This window comes from Oncorhynchus mykiss, chromosome 11 (genome assembly GCF_013265735.2).
Source record: "Oncorhynchus mykiss isolate Arlee chromosome 11, USDA_OmykA_1.1, whole genome shotgun sequence".
Lineage (NCBI taxonomy): Eukaryota > Metazoa > Chordata > Actinopteri > Salmoniformes > Salmonidae > Oncorhynchus > Oncorhynchus mykiss.
The window spans coordinates 9,346,782-9,368,275 of record NC_048575.1 but is presented as its reverse complement, the minus strand read 5'-3'; the positions used below and the strand labels follow the sequence as shown (position 1 = coordinate 9,368,275).

Below are 21,494 nucleotides of genomic sequence, written 5' to 3'. Positions count from 1 at the left end.
ACAACTCTTCTTTAAAGTCCGTCTCTACACAACTCTTCTTTAAAGTCCGTCTCTACACAACTCTTCTTTAAAGTCCGTCTCTACACAACTCTTCTTTAAAGTCCGTCTCTGTTGACTGACCTTTATTGTTAACCACATTGTAGGAAGTCTTGATTATTCGGAAAGCTGCCTGGAATTGCGTGTCACAGAGTAACCAACATCCACCGTCATATCCTCCCAGCATTCTAATGTCTATGTGTTTGAATACATTATCATCATAGAAATTCCATTTAAATACTTCCCTGAATCATCCCCAGCTTACAATTGGCTCATTCATCCCCCTTTCTCTCCCCTGTGACTATTCCCCGGGTCGTTGCTGTAAATGAGAACGTGTTCTCAGTCAACTAACCTGGTAAAATAACGGTAAAATAAAAAATAAATATGATATCAAATGATATCAGTTGCAGCGCGTCATGCTTGAAAAGCATCAAAGGAGGTCGACAACAAAAATACCTGAGGTGTGTATGCTCGAGTCTGTGTGTAGGTGTACGAGCCTGCATCTACACGTGTGTGTGTGTGTGTGTATCTGACGCACCGTCCAGGAGATAGGGAGGACATGTATATGTGTGTGTGTATTTCACAGCTGCTTCGCGTCAACATACCAGCGTTGTGTTGATTCAAGACGCACTAACGCCACCTATGGCACCCAGGCGTCCATAAATCCTCAGCGGGGAAGGTGGTAAAGACCTAAGGAGCAGGAAAGGGGGAGCTCAGGGAGAAGGGTGATGCTGTTCTCACGCTCCCATCACTAGCCCCCCCACCTCCGATTAGCATAGGGAGCAGGTGAAAGCGGGTTTTTTATTTTACCTTTATTTAACTAGGCAAGTCAGTTAAGAACAAATTCTTATTTTCAATGACTGACCTAGGAACAGTGGGTTAACTGACCTAGGAACAGTGGGTTAACTGACCTAGGAACAGTGGGTTAACTGACCTAGGAAGAGTGGGTTAACTGACCTAGGAACAGTGGGTTAACTGACCTAGGAACAGTGGGTTAACTGACCTAGGAACAGTGGGTTAACTGACCTAGGAACAGTGGGTTAACTGCCTTGTTCAGGGGCAGAACGACAAATTTCTACCTTGTCAGCTCGGGGTTTTCAAACTTGCAACTTTTCGGTTACTAATCGGTTACTAATCCAATGCTCTAACTCCTAGGCTACCCTGAACCACTTGTTACACCAAATTAGTATATAATAATACATATAACAGTATATAATAATATATATAATAGTATATAATAATATATATAACAGTATATAATAATATATATGATATATAGTATAGTAATATATATAGTATATATAATATATAGTATAGTATATAGTAATATATATAATAATATATATATAATAATATATAGTATAGAATAATATATATAATAGTATTAATAATAAATATGATAGTATAAAATCATATATATAATAATTCATATAGTAAAGTTATGATAGTATATATATAATTGTAGTTAATAATAGAAAACAATCCAACATTTCTATCACCAGACTGTATCACTCCTATCTGTATTACTGACCTGGGGAATCCTCTGGTTATATATATATATATATACACACACACACACCTCACTAAAGCCCTCTCTTAGAGAAACACCAAGGGTCAGAAGGTCAGAGCAGAAGCAGGTCTACTCTATTCCCTTCTTGGCCTCTGCCACCATTGCAACAGTTCAGAGAATGCGCCTTAAGGGAGTGTTTGGCCTGTCCTCGAGGCATATCAGAGCAAACATTCTTGCATGCCTGCACACAACATGAAAAATGTGAGAAGAGCGGGCCCGTAATCAGATGTTCCATCGCGGTACTCACCGCTCCTCCACAGATTGTTAACTGCCGGAGTGTGCCATGTCTAGAGCTTTTATCTCATTCCCCTCACCGCGGTCCCATCCCACGTCATCCCACTGGGAATAGGAATGTTCAGAGAATTTTCAGAGAAGGAATTCGGGGGGAAAAAGAACATAGCATGGCATTCTTTTCACGTGTAGCGACCAATCGTGACAGCCATCTTGTCAGGTGAGAGAGTAATAGCGTGAGAGGGAGCGATACCATCAGGAGTAGTGTGTGACAGAAACGTCTTCAAGTGTAAAAGGAATGCCCTCTTAAAAAGTGTTATCTTTCGACCTTAGTGTCATCTCATCTCTGTGTGTGTGTGTGTGTGTGTGTGTGTGTGTGTGTGTTTTCTCTGAGGTATTTCCTGCACGTAGATCTACTGAAGCACAGAAAGTAGGCTTTTTAGGCAGCTGAATTTAATAAAGTTTTAAAACAAGGGGATTAATTGAATGAACCAACCGTAAACACCATGTCTGCTTTCATTTGTTTTAGGGCCTAAGACACACAAATGTTTCCGCATATTGAATTACCGTTTTTTAAAAGAGCTTCCTTTTCAGCGGTTTGGAAGATACCGTTTTTTAAAAAGAGCTTCCTTTTCAGCGGTTTGGAAGGTACCGTTTTTTAAAAAGAGCTTCCTTTTCAGCAGTTTGGAAGGTACCGTTTTTTAAAAAGAGCTTCCTTTTCAGCGGTTTGGAAGGTACCGTTTTTTAAAAAGAGCTTCCTTTTCAGCGGTTTGGAAGGTACCGTTTTTTAAAAGAGCTTCCTTTTCAGCGGTTTGGACGGTACTGGTTGTCAGGCTTTTTGGCAAAACATACGGCCACTTCATAGAAACAAACAGTTTGATGGAAGAAACATCTCCAGAGTCTGGTTGTTATAGCTTTTCCATCTGTCCATACAGAACACTATTACAGAGCCACAGTAGGTGTTAAAGTATAACTCCATCTACTTCTTTTGTTGTGTTTTTTTTCCAACAACTATTAGTTTCACTCAACTTCATGGCTTAGAAACTGTCATTTAAATCCACGGCAGCATATCTCAAATTCTTCACTTAATTTAATTCTTAAAAACCTTGAACACAAAGCAGGAATGACTTTGCTTTTGTTTAGGGGGTCCACAGGAAGCCGTCCTCTTGGTGCTAGACTTTCACGGGTATTGGCCAAAGCCGCCCTTGAAATCAAACAATTAACTCTTTGATCGTTCCCAACTAATTATTTGATAATGCCAGAGGTTTGTGACATGTTCTGTTGGAAAAAGAACACAGATGACCTGAGATTTAGCTGATCAGAAATGCACCCAGGGATCGTAAAACAGGAAAAACATTCAAAAAGGCTGGGAATGCTAGAGTAAACCTGGGATTGTATAGACCCAGATAATCTCCTGAACCCCCCTCCTTGAAAACCCTCAGTCTCCCAGGTCATCTTTCAAGTGTGAGAGGCAGGCTGGTGGTTCACTAACGCCCGACGCGGGTGGCTGTTAATTTAGATAAGAGGGGCACTGATGGCTCCTCCATTGCAGTTCAACAGGATGTGGACAGGGGGTGACGGTAGGCCGTTCAAGGGAGGGTGCAAGTCCTTCAAACAGAGATGGATTTTACCCTTACTTACTGGAAGTCCCCTCTGTAGAGGATCTCATAGAGAGAGTTAGGAGGAGAAACGGGAGATGGGAATTTTTGGTAACATCTCATGTCAAGTAAGGCTCAGGAATACCTTCAGCCGTGAGGCTAAGCGAATCCATCAGAAATAAGTTGGACATGACAAAAGAACAACATTTGAAGTTTCAGTTCCATCAACACACATACTAAACCAGTTCCATCAACACACATACTAAACCAGTTCCATCAACACACATACTAAAACCAGTTCCATCAACACACATACTAAAACCAGTTCCATCAACACACATACTAAAACCAGTTCCATCAACACACATACTAAAACCAGATATAATCAACACACATACTAAAACCAGATATAATCAACACACATACTAAAACCAGATATAATCAACACACATACTAAACCAGTTCCATCAACACACATACTAAAACCAGTTCCATTAACACACATACTAAAACCAGTTCCATCAACACACATACTAAAACCAGTTCCATCAACACACATACTAAAACCAGTTCCATCAACACACATACTAAAACCAGATCCATCAACACACATACTAAAACCAGATCCATCAACACACATACTAAAACCAGTTCCATCAACACACATACTAAAACCAGATCCATCAACACACATACTAAACCAGTTCCATCAACACACATACTAAACCAGTTCCATCAGCACACATACTAAACCAGTTCCATCAACACACATACTAAACCAGTTCCATCAACACACATACTAAAACCAGTTCCATCAACACACATACTAAACCAGTTCCATCAACACACATACTAAACCAGTTCCATCAACACACATACTAAACCAGTTCCATCAACACACATACTAAACCAGTTCCATCAACACACATACTAAAACCAGTTCCATCAACACACATACTAAAACCAGTTCCATCAACACACATACTAAAACCAGTTCCATCAACACACATACTAAAACCAGTTCCATCAACACACATACTAAAACCAGTTCCATCAACACACATACTAAACCAGCTCCATCAACACACATACTAAACCAGTTCCATCAACACACATACTAAACCAGTTCCATCAGCACACATACTAAACCAGTTCCATCAACACACATACTAAACCAGTTCCATCAACACACATACTAAACCAGTTCCATCAACACACATACTAAACCAGTTTCATCAACACACGTACTAAAACCAGTTTCATCAACACACATACTAAAACCAGTTCCATCAACACACATACTAAACCAGTTCCATCAACACACATACTAAACCAGTTCCATCAACACACATACTAAACCAGTTCCATCAACACACATACTAAACCAGTTCCATCAGCACACATACTAAACCAGTTCCATCAACACACATACTAAAACCAGTTCCATCAACACACATACTAAACCAGTTCCATCAGCACACATACTAAACCAGTTCCATCAGCACACATACTAAACCAGTTCCATCAACACACATACTAAAACCAGTTCCATCAACACACATACTAAAACCAGTTCCATCAACACACATACTAAACCAGTTCCATCAGCACACATACTAAACCAGTTTCATCAACACGTACTAAACCCGTTTAAATATCCTAAATGAAAAGCGAAATGACTATGTGTGTCACGTTCGTCGTAACGAGGAGACCGAGGCACAGCGTGATTAGCATACATCTTCTTTTAATGAAGGAAAAACACTAAACAAACTAACAAAGCCATAAAACGACCGTGACGCTATATAACACGAGTGCTGACAGGCAACTACACATAGACAACAACCCACAAAACCAACATGGAAAATGGCAACCTAAATAGGATCCCCCAATCAGAGACAACGATAAACAGCTGCCTCTGATTGGGAACCAATTCAGGCCACCATAGACCTACATATACCTAGACATACTAAAACCCCACAGAATTACAAAAAAAACCCTAGACAAGACAAAAAAACACACATACCCACCCTCGTCACACCCTGACCTAACCAAAATAATAAAGAAAACAAAGATAACTAAGGTCAGCGTGTGACAACGTGCGTGTATTTAGACCATGTCCTCCTCTTCTGGTCAGAAAACCCTTCGAAGTGTTCAAAGGAAATTGACACATCTGTGGTTTAGAATACTTCTTTCACAGAACAGGTGAACCATTCATTTTCTAGGAGACCGAATGACAGCTCACTTCAATGGAATGCCTTGGTTGACCTCTTTTTCTCATAGGAATGAAGCTATTTTCTTCAAAAGTATCTTCAGGCTGACTAGCACTGCCACCGACCGACCGACCGACCGACCGTGGCTACTACACAAGGGGGAGCATTAAGACGAGTCCGGGTTGGTGGTGCGACATCATGTGGCTCGTATTGTACATAATGTAGTGTAACACACCAGGGTACAGACCAGGCAAATAGAGTGATGACGATTATCAACACTCTGTTTCAGTGAATGAGGGGGAGGCAAAGGAAGGGATGTTTCTGTTAACCTAATTTAAGTTATTTCCTTTTACTTGTGATGAGTCAATATGGGTCGTTGGCATGAGCGATACTTTCAACGAGCGGATGACCTAACAAGACCTAACTATGAATCACTGACGAGGAACAGAGCGTCTGCTTACCACAGACAGATGCTGTAGCAGAGTTAAGGGACTCCTAAATCCATGAACCCCCATAGGAAAACCCACAACGAGCCCTCTATCAGTAGAGCTGGTGTACAGTGGATCAGTTGAGGCCTACAATACAAAATTAAAGGTCCATCCAACACCTATCAGATCCGATGATTGTCCCTATACAATACACATGCTAAAGGCAGGCTTTAAAGAAACGAGACCACCCAGACAGTAAGCGGCATCCTGTAGTCTATGTTTCTCGGCCATCCGTCAGGAAACAGTCAAATACTGAGCTACTGAGCATTAAAAACTAATCAGATGATACACAGTAGTCGTACAATACTTTATTTGCAAAGCAGACGGAGCGCCTTGGCCTGTCTAGTATTAATTAGAATCACATTCAAGGAGGAAGCCATCTTCTCCAAGGCAGTAAGTAAGTAGCAGGACTCTGTGTTCTATTGGGATGGCAACCTAATCCCTGGGTACTATGCATTGGATGGGAACCGATGTACCGGAGATGATTAATTGAATTGGATATGCAGATGCGCAAGAGCAGCAAAACCAAAACTAACTGTGATTCGAAACGACTTAAGACACTACCAAATCAAAATCAAATCAAATCAAATTCGAATGGTCACATTAACACATATTTAGCAGATGTAATTGCGGGTGTAGCGAAATGCTTGTGTTCCTAGCTCCAACAGTGCAGTAGTATCTAACAATTCACAACAATAGACACAAATCTAAAAGTAAAAGAATGGAATTAATAAATATATACATTTTAGAGTGAGCAATGTCTGACTGGCATTAACTAAAACACAGTAGAATAGAATACAGTATATACATATGAGATGAGACAAAGCAGTATGTAAACATTACTAACATTATCCCACAGTAGTTACTTGAGGACAAAACCACCGGCAATATCTGGTTTTCATCACTACATGTAACAATTTCACTGTTGAACACCCCAGAGGACGATAAATAAGGAAGCTCTTGCAGTGTAGTTTGTAACATGCTCTACTTTTAGCTCATCACTTCCCCCCGGGGACAGACATCAGTTCATCAGTCTAGTTTTGATTTACATTTGGTTGAGTTGTCAACTAACGTGAAATAAAAAATCATCATGTCATTGGATTTAGGTGAAAAAATAGGAAATGCCCTTAAATTGATGTCTTTTTGCAAATCCAATCAGTTTTCTACGTTGATTCAACGTCATCAAATTTATTTGTGGGGGTTGAAATACCATGGAAACACCATTGATTCAACCAGTTTTTGCCCAGTGGATTGTTGCATTTTGTGGTTAGGCAGGCTTGAGTTCAAAACAACTTTGACAAGAGCCACATACTTTAAAAAAATCGTTATTAGGACACTTCCATAGTATTTTCATTTTCAATAACGTCAATATTCAAAAAATGGCATCCATCCAAAGCTTAGCAGCATTGACAGGATAGCAGGGGTTGGAACCAAAATTATTTTCTAATCATTCTGTTCAGAACCCCTATTTTTTTTCATTCCATTCCAGTGTACTGACCAGAAAAAAAAGTTCTGAACCGGTTCGAACCCCAAAAAAGGAACAGTTTATATAGTTTCTAGTTTTTCTGTGAAATCGACAGTTTTTACGAAATAGGTTGGTTGTTGTGATACACCCTGGAATCAAACCAGGGTCTGTAATGACACCTCTTGCACTGAGATGCAGTGTCTTAGACCACTGGGCCACTCAGGAGCCCATACTAGACATTAGGAATATTTTTGGAACCAAAAATTACATTATTAACCTGTTCTCAAGATTTTAAAATAACGGTTCTGTTACGGAACACTACAGATCACTTCCGTTCCTGATCAAAAATCTATATTTTTCAGTTTTCGGTTGTGTTCCCTGAACTGGTTCCAACCCCTGCCAAAGAGAGTCAGTTAATCTTCATACAGTCTGTTTAGACAGGCTCTGTAAACACTCCCGAGGCTAATGGAAGGAATGACTGTGGGCTTTTATGTTATAGCGTTTATGATTAGTATCTCTTTATTGTCAGGGGTTTAATTAAATAAATCTAGCAAAGTAAACAAACAATGCAACACAGTTTACACATTAAACCGTAACTTGTAGGCTATGGGGTGAATCCATTTGAATTCAATCACTTTCTAACAGCACCCATTTTGATTTGAACCAAACGTTCCATACATATTTGCCCATTGTAGAAATGGTCAGAAAGGGACTGTTTGGATAAAAGCTGCTTAAAGTTTACCTATTTTTGCATACAACACCCATACCATATTCACATATGTTGTAGCTTAGACCCTATGTTACATCATTTGAGGCAAAATGGGTGAACTTTGAGCACCTTTATCTCCTGAATGTTTTGGCATTCATGTCCCTTTCGGGCCGCCGAAAGGGACATTTTCTTTAAATTAATTTTACCCCGTTTTCTCCCCAATTTCATGGTATCCAATTGTTTTTAGTAGCTACTATCTTGTCTCATCGCTACAACTCCCGTACGGGCTCGGGAGAGACAAAGGTTGAAAGTCCGATACACAACCCAACCAAGCCGCACTGCTTCTTAACACGGCGCGCATCCAACCCGGAAGCCAGCCGCACCAATGTGTCGGAGGAAACACCGTGCACCTGGCAACCTTGGTTAGCGTGCACTGCGCCCGGCCCGCCACAGGAGTCGCTGGTGCGCGATGAGACAAGGACATCCCTACCCCTCCCAACCCCTCCCTAACCCGGGCGACGCTAGGCCAATTGTGCGTCGCCCTACGGACCTCCCGGTCGCGGCCGGTTACGACAGAGCCTGGGCGAGAACCCAGAGTCTCTGATGGCACAGCTGGAGCTGCAGTACAGCGCCCTTAACCACTGCGCCACCCGGGAGGCCGGAAAGTATTTTTTTTAATCAAAAGGGACGCTGTCAAGAAATGACTGAATTCAAATGGATTTACCCAATGGCCAATGCCAAATATAGCCGTACATAAATACCAGTGTGCTGGTTGTTGATTCTTGTATTTATACTGACCAAAAATATAAACACAACATGTAAAGTGTTGGTCCCATGTTTCATGAGCTGAAATAAAAGATCACATAAATGTTCCATACGCACAAAAGGCTTCATTCTCTCAAATGATGTGCACAAATTTGATTACATCCCTGTTAGTGTGCATTTTTTCATTTGCCAAGAAAATCCATCCACCTGACAGGTGTGGCATATCAGGAAGCTGATTAAACACCATGATCATTATACAGTTGTACCTTGTGCTGGGGACAATAAAAGGACACTCTAAAATGCACCGTTTTGTCACACAACACAATGCCACAGATGTCTCAAGTTTTCAGGGAGCATGAAATTGGCATGTTGACTGCAGGAATGTCCACCAGAGCTGTTGCCAGATAATTGAATATTTGGCAGTACATCCAGCCGGCCTCACAACCGCAGACCAGGTGTAACCATGCCAGCCCAGGACCTCCACATCCGGCTTCTTCACCTTGAGGGATGATCTGAGACCAGCCACCTGGACAGTTGATGAAACTGTGGAGTATTTCTGTCTGTAATAAAGCACTTTTGTGGGGGAAAACTCATTCTGACTGGCAGGGCCTGGCTCCCAAGTGGGTGGGTCTATGCCCTCTCAGTTCCACACATGGCTGCGCCCCTGACCAGTCATGTGAAATCCATATATTAGGGCACAATGAACTTATTTCAATTGACTGATTTCCTTATATGAACTGTAACTCATTAAAATCGTTGAAATTGTTGCATGTTGCGTTTATATTTTTGTTCAGTATAGTTTGCTATGGATACGTTTTAAATTTGTATCCCTCCGACATTTCACAACAGGCTTCATTCAGCATTTGGACTAAATGAACCAATTTATCCCTGTGCATAAATTATCATTGAGCGTAAAGTCCATAGGCAACACGGTATTAAAAAAAACATTTACTCGTTTTAGTGTTTTACCACTGAAGAGGACTGAGAAGAGTTCAGAGGAAAACATTCCGTGGTTCGTGAGAGCGCGCGCAATTGTGCACGCATCGACGGCCCAATACAGGCTCATCCGAACACCTGTAATTCACACGTAGTCTGCAAATATACTACAGGATGTCGATCTATTGTTGAACCAGTGGAGAAGCATAATGTTCGCGAAACTGCTTTTTACGATCATATGTGTCCGAATATTACATGATTTGCTCCCTATTATCTCCAAATTGAGTTCAATTACTATAAAGTTAAATAAAGTACATTTGTAACGATAACTGTATAGCTTACCCAGATTGACAAAGCTCATCACCATGTCGGCGTCATTTAGGAAGGCATTCTCCTGATGTTTTGCTAAACGGGGACCTTGGGTGGTGTACAAGGACTGGTACTGTTCCAACATGCCCTCCACTTCGTTTTTCTCCTCGCTGGATATCGTATTGTAAAGATCCAGCATGAAGAGCGGAGCGGAGTTGTACTTTCCATGTGACAGATGCGGTCTGGGTCTGTGTGGAAGTCCAAGGATGGAGAGGATCTCCTTCTGCATCTCTCTCTTTTCGTGTGTCCGCAACCGCCGGTGAATGAAACTCGGGTGCACCTCGTTGTTCCCATCGAATAAATAATTGCTACCTGCAATAAGGAACATGCAATATGCGCTCCACCACAACCCCACAAAGGCAAACCAACAGCTTGTCATTGTATGTCCAGTTTATAGTCAGATTGTCTCTGACCTGCCGTTTCCAATATATTGTCAATCTTTTGCGCGTAAAACTGTCTTCAAATGCGCTCCTTGTTCTCACTGAAAGAAGCTTAAGTAGCTCCTTTAAAAGTAATAGAAAATCCTTTACGCATTATGCAATAGTATCCAATATTTTTTTTTTTTTTGTAAAATTGGTACGCCTATTCATTATTTCTGGTTCTGAAAAGTCTCCATCAAGTTGACAGCCCGGCTGTAAATGTACTTCTGAGCGCTTCGGGAAGTCCAAATCAGACCCAGTCAAAAGTCAACGTTATATTCCAAGTTTTCTGGTAAAATAATAAAAACTACTCTGAAAGAAACCATTTTACTTTAGTGTGTGTATTTAACTCTTAAATAAAATATTTTCCAAAGTTGCGTAGAAGAAATTACCCCTTAACTTGAAGTTTCCTAAATTCCGCCGGTTGAGCTGTGTATCTGTCGCGTGTGTGTGACAGTTGTTCTGGATAACGGGCATAAGCAGGTAGTAAAGCGCGTGCGTGTGGCCACTGTACACGCCCAGTTAGTGCGCACGGAGGCAGAGGAGAGGTGGGGCTTTGGAGACAATTATATCATCATAAAGTTGATGACATATTGATTTATATGTAGAAAGTGCCCATCAAAAGCTGTACATATTTTCATACTTAAAAATACTTCAATTCATATTTATGACCATTTTCCAGCACGGGTATAGTATATAGCCTATGCACCAAATGTAAAACTATCTCTGCCAAAAAATTGTGATCTATAGTATTCGATTAGGCTAGACAGGTCATAACAGTCCATTTCTAAAGTTGTTAAAAGGTTTTAGCCACTTAAAGGTCCCCTAGGATTTTCTTTAGGGAACTCAAGTCCGTTTGGAAATAATATCATCTTGGTTATGCACGACCCCTGACGATGAAATGAAAAACAGCAACATCTCAGACACGTTACGTTATTACTCTATACCATCCGTATTATTATTATATTTAGGCCTTTAAGCAAATTAAATCATATTGTGATCCAAGTCTGCTTAATGATCCCGTCAACAGACATACTTCAATACCAAACGATGCTCAAAATAACACTATGATAATAACACTATGGTAATAACACTATGATAATAACACTATGATAATAACACTATGATAATAACACTATGATAATAACACTGTATTCCTATGAATTTATATTGCACCAGACCATTTTTTAAATATATATATATATATATATATATATATATATATATATATATATATATATATATATATATATATATACGCACAACTGGTTGTCTGGATCCTGGATGCTGATTGGACGAGCAGAGTTAATATAAGCCTAGCATTTAGTTTGGTACATAGGGGTTAATGTAAGCATTTAGTTTAAGCCTAGCATTTAGTTTGGTACAGCGGGGGTTAATATAAGTCTAGCATTTCGTTTGGTATAGCGAGGGTTAAGGTTAATATAAGCCTAGCATTTCGTTTGGTTAATATAAGCCTAGCTGTTTGCCTGCCTGACCTCGGAAACAATGTTTCACTTTTGAATTTCGATCTTTAGAACCATAGAGTGAACGGTGCCCAGAATACTTTTTCTGAGCTAGTCGAAATCACACATCAATGTCATTATCATGGACATATCCAAGTATACTGAACAAAAATATAAACCCAACATGCAACAATTTCAAAGATTTTATGAGTTACACTTCATATAAGGTAATCATTAAATAAATAAAATAGGCCCTAATCTATGGATTTCACATGACTGGGAATACAGATACGTATCTGTTGGTCACAGAAACCTTTAAAAATAAAAGTAGGGGCGTGGATCAGAAAACCAGTCAGTATCTGGTGTGACCACCGTTTTGCCTTATGCAGTGCAACACATCTCCTTCACATAGAGTTGATCAGGCTGTTGATTGTGGCCTGTGGAATGTTGTCCCACTCTTCTTCAATGGCTGTGAGAAGTTGCTGGATATTGGCGGGAACTGGAACACACTGTCATACACGTTGATCCAGAGCATCCCAAACAGGCTCAATGGGTGACACGTCTGCTGAGTATGTAGGCCATAGAAGAACTGGAACATTTTCAGCTTCCAGGAATTGTGTAAAGATCCTTGCGTCATGGGGCCGTGCATTATCATGCTGAAACATGAGGTGATGGCAACTGATGAAGGGCACAGTATCTCTGTGCATTCAAATTGCCATAGATAAAATTCAATTGTGTTCGTTGTCCGTAGCTTATGCCTGCCCGTATCAAAACATTCCTGTGACTGTGTTGTGTGACAAAACTGAAGATTTTAGAGTGGCCTTTTATTGTCCCCCAGCACAAGGTGCACCTGTGTAATGATCATGCTGTTTAATCAGCTTCTTGATATGCCACACCTGTCAGGTGAATGGATTATCTGGGTGTATGGAACGTTTCTGGGATCTTTTATTTCAGCTCATTAAAAACACTTTACTTGTTGTGTTATTTTTGTTCAGTGTAAATGCCAGTCGAAAAAATGAAAACGCAAATGCAGCTAGTGTACGGTCTGTCCAGGTTCAATGTTTGACGTGACTGAGTTAGATGAAGTTGGCTAGCTAGCTAGTGACAAGAACGTTATCCAGCCTGCATAGCAACCATTTTGTTTAGAACGGAAGACCAGTCCTTTTGCATAGCAACTATTCAAAAACAATTAACAACTGGGTGGCTTCTGTAGCAACCTGACCAAAATAACTTACAACCTGATTTTTACCCGGGCTAGATCTTCAGGTGGAATAATGAAATTGTATGTATTGACTTATCAAAATAAAGTTTAAATTAAAATATGTAATTAATTGTTACGTAAATATGTTGGTAACAGTTTTATAAAAGGAATTAGGTACACAAGGCAGTATCATGAATACAGTCATGGGTAAATGGGTTGACTGGCCCTCTGCTATTACATCAGGCTGAACAACACCCCTTACCTGTCACTGAATTCATGATACAGTATTTCCTTTTGTGCCTTATTGCTTAAACGCAAACTCTGTCATTCATTTGCATTATGTAACTGAGCACCATGTCAACTTAATACAATTATACAAGATACCCTTCTACAAATGACAAAACATGCAAAGACAAGTTATCAACTCAAATCCCAGACTCAACAGTCATAAGATCAGGTATTGTCTTGGAGTACTACTATTTTAGGGTGTGGGGTGCTCACTAATGTTTACCCTGCCTTTGGAGAGGGAACCCGAAGATAGAGACCCCCCCCCCTTGCATGTTGTGTCTGTCTGTGTGCCCATATCCCTCTGATAGGAATGCAGGGTGTCCTTATCCCTGTGATAGGAAGGCAGGCTGTCCTTATCTCTCTGCAGACTATCTTATCTGTTGGAAGCTTGAAGAGCGAAGCAGAATCAAAGCCTCGGATCCTACCTCCCCTACCCCCTTCTCTTCCTCCTTCCCAACCTCGTCCGCTGGCTGCTGTCCAGACGAAATAGAGGAAGGAGATTCCACACAACTGTCTATAGGACCAGGAGGAAGAGACAGACAGAAAGATAGACAGCGGGGAAAAGTAAAAGAGGTCTGGCTACAGTTGAAGTCGGAAGTTTACAAACACTTAGGTTAAGTCATTAAAACTATTTTTTCAACCACTCCACAAATGTATAGTTTTGGCAAGTCTGTTAGACATCTACTTTGTGCATGACAAGTCATTTTTTCAACAATTGTTTACAGACAGATTATTTCATTTATAATTCACTGTATCACAATTCCAGTGGGTCAGAAGTTTACATACACTATGTTGACTTTGCCTTTAAACAGCTTGGAAAATTCCAGAAAATAATGTAATGGCTTTAGAAACTTCTGATAGCAAAATTGACATAATTTGAGTCAATTGGAGGTGTAACAGTGGATGTATTTCAAGGCCTTCCTTCAAACTCAGTGCCTCCGCTTGACATCATGGGAAAATCAAAGGAGATCAGCCAAGACCTCAGAAAAAAAATTGTAGACCTCCACAAGTCTGGTTCATCCTTGGGAGCAATTTCCAAACGCCTGAATGTACCATGTTCATCTGTACAAACAATAGAATGCAAGTATAAACACCATGGGACCACGCAGCCGTCATACTGCTCAGGAAGGAGACGCATTCGGTCTCCTAGAGATGAATGTACTTTGGGTCGAAAAATGCAAATCAATCCCAGAACAGCAGCAAAGGACCTTGTGAAGATGCTGGAGAAAACAGGTACAAAAGTGTCTATATCCACAGTAAAACAAGTCCTATATCGACGTAACCTGAAAGGCCATTCAGCAAGGAAGAAACCACTGCTCCAAAACCGCCATAAAAAAGCCAAACTACGGTTTGCAACTGCACATGGGGACAGACAAAGATCATACTTTTTGGAGAAATGTCCTCTTGTCTGATGAAACAAAAATAGAACTGTTTGGCCATAATGACCATCATCATGTTTGAAGGAAAAATGGGGACGCTTGCAAGCAGAGGAACACCATCCCAACCATGAAGCACGGGGGTGGCAGCATCATGTTGTGGGGGTGTTTTGCTGTGAATATAATGAAGCAACATCTCAAGACATCACTCAGGAAGATAAAGCATGGTCACAAATGGGTCTTCCAAATGGACAATGACCTCAAGCATTCTTCCAAAGTTGTGGCAAAATGGCTTAAGGACAACAAAGTCAAGGTATTGGAGTGGACATCACAAAACCCGGACCTCAATCCCATTGAAAATGTGTGGGCAGAACTGAAAAAGCTTGTGTGAGCAAGGAGGCCTTACAAACCTGACTCAGTTACACCAGCTCTGTCAGGAGGAATGGGCCAAAATTCACCCAAATTATTGTGGGAAGCTTGTGGAAGACTACCCGAAATGTTTGACCCAACTTTAACAATTTAAAGGCAATGCTACCAAATACTAATTGAGTGTATGTAAACTTCTGACCCACTGGGAATGTGATGAAACAAATAAAAGCTGAAATGAATCATTCACTCTACTATTATTCTGACATTTCACATTCTTAAAATAAAGTGGTGATCCTAACTGACCTAAAACATGGAATTTTTACTAGGATTAAATGTCAGAAATTGTGAAAAACTGAGTTGAAATGTACTTGTCTAAGGTGTATGTAAACTTCAGACTTCAACTGTATAGACTGGTACCTGCTCTGCTTTCCTTCGCTCTTAGAGATCACTCCATCTCTCTCTTCAACTCGTCTGATTCAACTCGTCATTCGTCTGATTCAACTCGTCTGATTCAACTCGTCATTCGTCTGATTCAACTCGTCTGATTCAACTCGTCATTCGTCTGATTCAACTCGTCTGTAACTTGTCTGCAGCCTTGTAGAATGACCTTTTGGAAAAGTAAGTATGAAAAAGGAAGTATATAATTAATTTTAAACCTTGTTGCATCTTGCATAAGAACAGCTCCCGAGTGGCGCAGCAGTCTAAGGCACTGCATCTCAGTGCTAGAGGCGTCATAACAGACCCTGGTTTGATTCCAGGCTGTATCACAACCGGCTGTGATTGGGAGTCCCATAGGGAAGCGCACTATTGGCCCAGCATCGTCCGGGTTTGGCCTGGGTAGGCTGTCATTGTAAATAAGAATTTGTTCCTAACTGACTTGCCTAGTTAAATGAAAACACATCCCTTCGCTGTGGTATATTGGCCTCACCCCCTCAGGCCTTGTTGCTTAAATAAGCCTTTAACCAAGAACCATTTGGCAATGAAGAAATAACTTTATTTACAAGTAAAAAATATAACAGGATGACACAAATAATACACTGTTATAGAGCAGCAGTTTCAATATGAACTTCGTCCACGTCGAGGGGTATAGAAACTGAACAGGAACTGTCCGTGTGTGTCCGTGTGTGTGTGTGTGTCCGTGTGTGTCCGTGTGTGTGTGTGTGTGTGTGTGTGTGTGTGTGTGTGTGTATTGGCCATGGGTGAGGAGGCAGAGGAAAGGCACGCTAAACAGGGGTTGTGTCCTGTTACCATGATGTCTAGACAGAGCCTCTCCACACACACACACACACACACACACACACACACACACACACACATACACACACACATACATACATAATGTACAGTATGTGAGCATTGTAAAGAAACAGATTAATTCAAAGGCAAATAAGCACACACAAACAGAGAGAGACACACACAGACAGAGAGAGAGACACATAGACAGAGAGAGAGACACACACAGACAGAGAGAGAGACACATAGACAGAGAGAGACACACACAAACAGAGAGAGACACACACAGACAGAGAGAGACACACACAGACAGAGAGAGAGACACACACAGACAGAGAGAGAGACACACAGACAGAGAGAGACACACCCAGACAGAGAGAGACACACCCAGACAGAGAGAGACACACACACAGACAGAGAGAGACACACACACAGACAGAGACACACACACCCAGACAGAGAGAGACACACACACAGACAGAGAGAGACACACACACAGACAGAGAGAAACACACACAGACAGAGAGAGAGAGACACACAGACAGAGAGAGACACACCCAGACAGAGAGAGACACACCCAGACAGAGAGAGACACACCCAGACAGAGACACACACACCCAGACAGAGAGACACACACACCCAGACAGAGAGACACACACACCCAGACAGAGAGAAACACACACCCAGACAGAGAGAGACACACCCAGACAGAGAGAGACACACACACAGACAGAGAGAGACACACACACAGACAGAGAGAGACACACACAGACACACACACAGACAGAGAGAGACACACACAGGATATACAGTATACTGTATCTGTCCAGTAAGTTTCAATTATCTCATTAGCATAGTTCAGTTGTAGCTACTGCTGTCTATCCTCCCTTCCTCCTGCACTGCCTGCCTCTCTGTGCCTCAGTCAAGCCGCTTCGTTCACGTGGCCACATGAAAGCACTGGACCACATCCAAATCTCCTATGGAAACCTGTGTGGCTGATGTAAGACTTTGATGCCCAAGTGCCCCCTTCTCTCTATGAGCTATCTCTAACCAGTGATCAGCCTCGGAGTCCAATTAGCCGGACTTGGCTGTGGGAATGACTTCCCACAAGACTTACAGTAACTTAACCTTCTAATGTCTTTTGAGGAATTTTAACAGAGAGAGCACATGGAAAGGCTTTTTCATCGGGATGTAGGAGTTGACACAGAAAACGCAATTTGGGAAATGACACAGTACATAGTCCAATTCAACTATCGTTCCTCACTTCATTTGATGAATTAGTTATTGGAAAGGTTTGACCCAACCAATGGAATGGCATACAGATCTGATAACCCTGATTAAAATGGCTCGCATAAATCTGCCTCATCTAACAGCCATTTCAGTGAAACAGATGAGAAGGTTTCAAAATGCACTGAAGAACTTACAGACAAAAACTAAGGGAGGGCTTTACCTCGGCCACCCAGTACCACTCTGTCAGCCAATCCAAAGGCCTCCAGTGACCCAATGGGGCGTCCAGTCAGAATCAGGTCCAGAGTCTGGGACAGACCAATGAGACGTGGGAGCCGGACTCTAACCCCCATCAATCATGGGGACGCCTGAGGAGACAAGGGAATCATACATGAATGACATCATACTGAGGAGGAATGTCTGCACGCATTAACACTTGTCTCCTCAAATCCTCCCAGTCAAAGATTCTGCTTGACCACCCATTATTAAGAGCATGAGTCTAACATATTTTCATAAACTGAAATCATACTCTACCTCTGGGTTTTCGGGAAACACCGTAGTTCTATTCCTAATCCCCACTACATTATCGACTCCTTCAAATAAATCACGTTTGAATATATTCAATACCAACGTTAATACATCTGCAACCAATTGAGAGGCCTAGGGTCTGACAGTCAGCACATATGACAGCCTGACAGAAGACAGCTCTTTGGAAGGAAGCTCTTTGTCAGCGAACACATCTCTCCCTGTCTCCACCGGTCAGGTCTGGTCTGGCGAACATATTACAATGACAGCGTTCTGTCAATAGCCTCAGGTAATGAAATGAGACATAAATATATTTAAAATGTTTTTTATTTTACAAAGGCATCACAATAATAAAATCACATTACAGACAGCTTTTTAAGTCAGTTTATTAGATATTCTTGAGCAGGGTGGCCAGTTTTAGGTTTGAGCAATTCCACCTCAAATACTAATGGGAAGTCCCTATATCGAGACACACACACACACACACACACACACACACACACACACACACACACACACACACACACACACACACACACACACACACACACAACCCCCTAGCTTCCCTCAGGGCTGGAGGCTAGATTAGATTGCGGTGCAGAGAGCCTCTTCAGCCCATGTCCAGCTCTATCTGGACAGATTGGAGAGAGAGAGAGAGAGAGAGAGAGAGAGATGATCCATGCAGGTTGGGCCAGAATGTCTTTAGTACTGTTGGCACAGTGCTATCAGTCGCCCGGAAGGGTCCTCTTATCCAGCACCCGTCTCAAAGCCTGCTGATTCTCTCCCTGTCTCAAACGAGTCCTGTTTGCATGAACACACCAGCCCATCCTTTGTTCCCGTTTGAATGGAAGCTGGTGTGTTGGGCAATACAACATCTCCTTAAAAATAGTCTCAAACAAAAAGAACACTTTGGAGGTTTGACTGGGAAGATCTAAAACTGGAAAAGGCCATGTTCACTTCATTTCTCATCTATTCCAAGAAGATCATTCCATTTTCCATAGAGACACACCCAGTTTTAGCTGGGGTTGTCTGAGTCAGCAGAGTCTATCGTCCAATAATAGACATACAGTTGAAGTCGGAAGTTTACATACACCTTAGCCAAATACATTTAAACTCAGTTTTTCACAATTCCTGACATTGAATCCTAGTAAAAAAATCCATGTCTTAGGTCAGTTAGGATCACCACTTTATTTTAAGAATGTGAAATGTCAGAATAATAGTAGAGAGAATTATTTATTTCAGCTTTTATTTGTTTCATCACATTCCTCCTGAAAGAGCTGGTGTAACTGAGTCAGGTTTGTAGGCCTTGCTCGCACAAGCTTCTTCAGTTCTGCCCACACATTTTCAATGGGATTGAGGTCAGGGCTTTGTGATGTCCACTCCAATACCTTGACTTTGTTGTCCTTAAGCCATTTTGCCACAACTTTGGAAGTATGCTTGGGGTCATTGTCCATTTGGAAGACCCATTTGCGACCAAGCTTTAACTTCCTGACTGATGTCTTGAGATGTTGCTTCAATATATCCATATCATTTTCCTACCTCATGATGCCTTTTATTTTGTGAAGTGCACTTGTCCCTCTTGCAGCAAAGCACCCTCACAACATGATGCTGCCACCCCCGTTGGGATGGTGTTCTTCGGCTTGCAAGCCTCCCCCTTTTTCCTCCAAACACAACGATGGTCATTATGGCTAAACAGTTCTAATTTTGTTTCATCAGACCAGAGGACAATTCTCCAAAAAGTCCCCATGTGCAGTTGCAAAGCGTAGTCTGGCTTTTTTATGGTGGTTTTGGAGCAGTGGCTTCCTCCTTACTGAGCGGCCTTTCAGGTTGTCGATATAAAGGACTTATTTTACTGTGGATATAGATACTTTTGTACCTGTTTCCTCCAGCATCTTCAGAAGGTCCTTTGCTGTTTTTCTGGGATTGAGTTGCATTTTTCGCACCAAAGTACGTTCATCTCTAGGAGACAGAGCGCATCTCCTTCCTGAGCGGTATGGCGGCTGCGTGGTCCCATGGTGTTTATACTTGCGTACTATTGTTTGTATAGATGAACGTGGTACCTTGAGGCGTTTGGAAATTGCGCCCAAGGATGAACCAGACTTGTGGAGGTCTACAATTGTTTTCTGAGGTCTTGGCTGATTTCTTTTGATTTTCCCATGATGTCAAGTAAAGAGGCACTGGGTTTGAAGGTAGGCCTTGAAATACACAGGTACACCTCCAATTGACTCAAATGCAAACTACCTGCCCTCCAGGACACCTACACCACCCAATGTCACAGAAAGGCCATAAAGATCATCAAGGACAACAACCACCCGAGCCACTGCCTGTTCACCCCGCTATCATCCAGAAGGCGAGGTCAGTACAGGTGCATCAAAGCTGGGACCGAGAGACTGAAAAACAGCTTCTATCTCAAGGCCATCAGACTGTTAAACAGCCACCACTAACATTGAGTGGCTGCTGCCAACACACTGACTCAACTCCAGCCACTTTAATAATGGGAATTGATGGGAAATTATGTAAAATATATCACTAGCCACTTTAAACAATGCTACCTAATATAATGTTTACATACCCTACATTATTCATCTCATATGTATATGTATATACTGTACTCTATATCATCTACTGCATCTTTATGTAATACATGTATCACTAGCCACTTTAACTATGCCACTTTGTTTACATACTCATCTCATATGTATATACTGTACTCAATACCATCTACTGTATCTTGCCTATGCCGCTCTGTACCATCACTCATTCATATATCTTTATGTACATATTCTTTATCACCTTACACTTGTGTCTATAAGGTAGTAGTTTTGGAATTGTTAGTTAGATTACTTGTTATTACTGCATTGTCGGAACTAGAAGCACAAGCATTTCGCTACACTCGCATTAACATCTGCTAACCATGTGTATGTGACAAATAAAATTTGATTTTATTTGATTTGAAATGATGTCAATTTTCCTATCAGAAGCTTCTAAAGCCATGCTATAATTTTCTGGAATTTTC

The 21,494-nt window shown here is 41.4% G+C and overlaps 1 protein-coding gene across 1 annotated transcript in view; it reads right to left on the bottom strand.

Annotated features, from left to right (window-relative positions):
- Positions 1-11,247, bottom strand: part of LOC110535239 (bone morphogenetic protein 7) — a 48,843-nt gene extending 37,596 nt beyond the window's left edge. The window contains exon 1 of the mRNA XM_036934811.1: positions 10,351-11,247. Within this exon, the coding sequence (XP_036790706.1) occupies positions 10,351-10,756 (406 nt within the window). The 5' untranslated portion in view covers positions 10,757-11,247. The remainder of the gene's footprint in view (positions 1-10,350) is intronic.
- Positions 11,248-21,494: the final 10,247 nt, after the last annotated feature.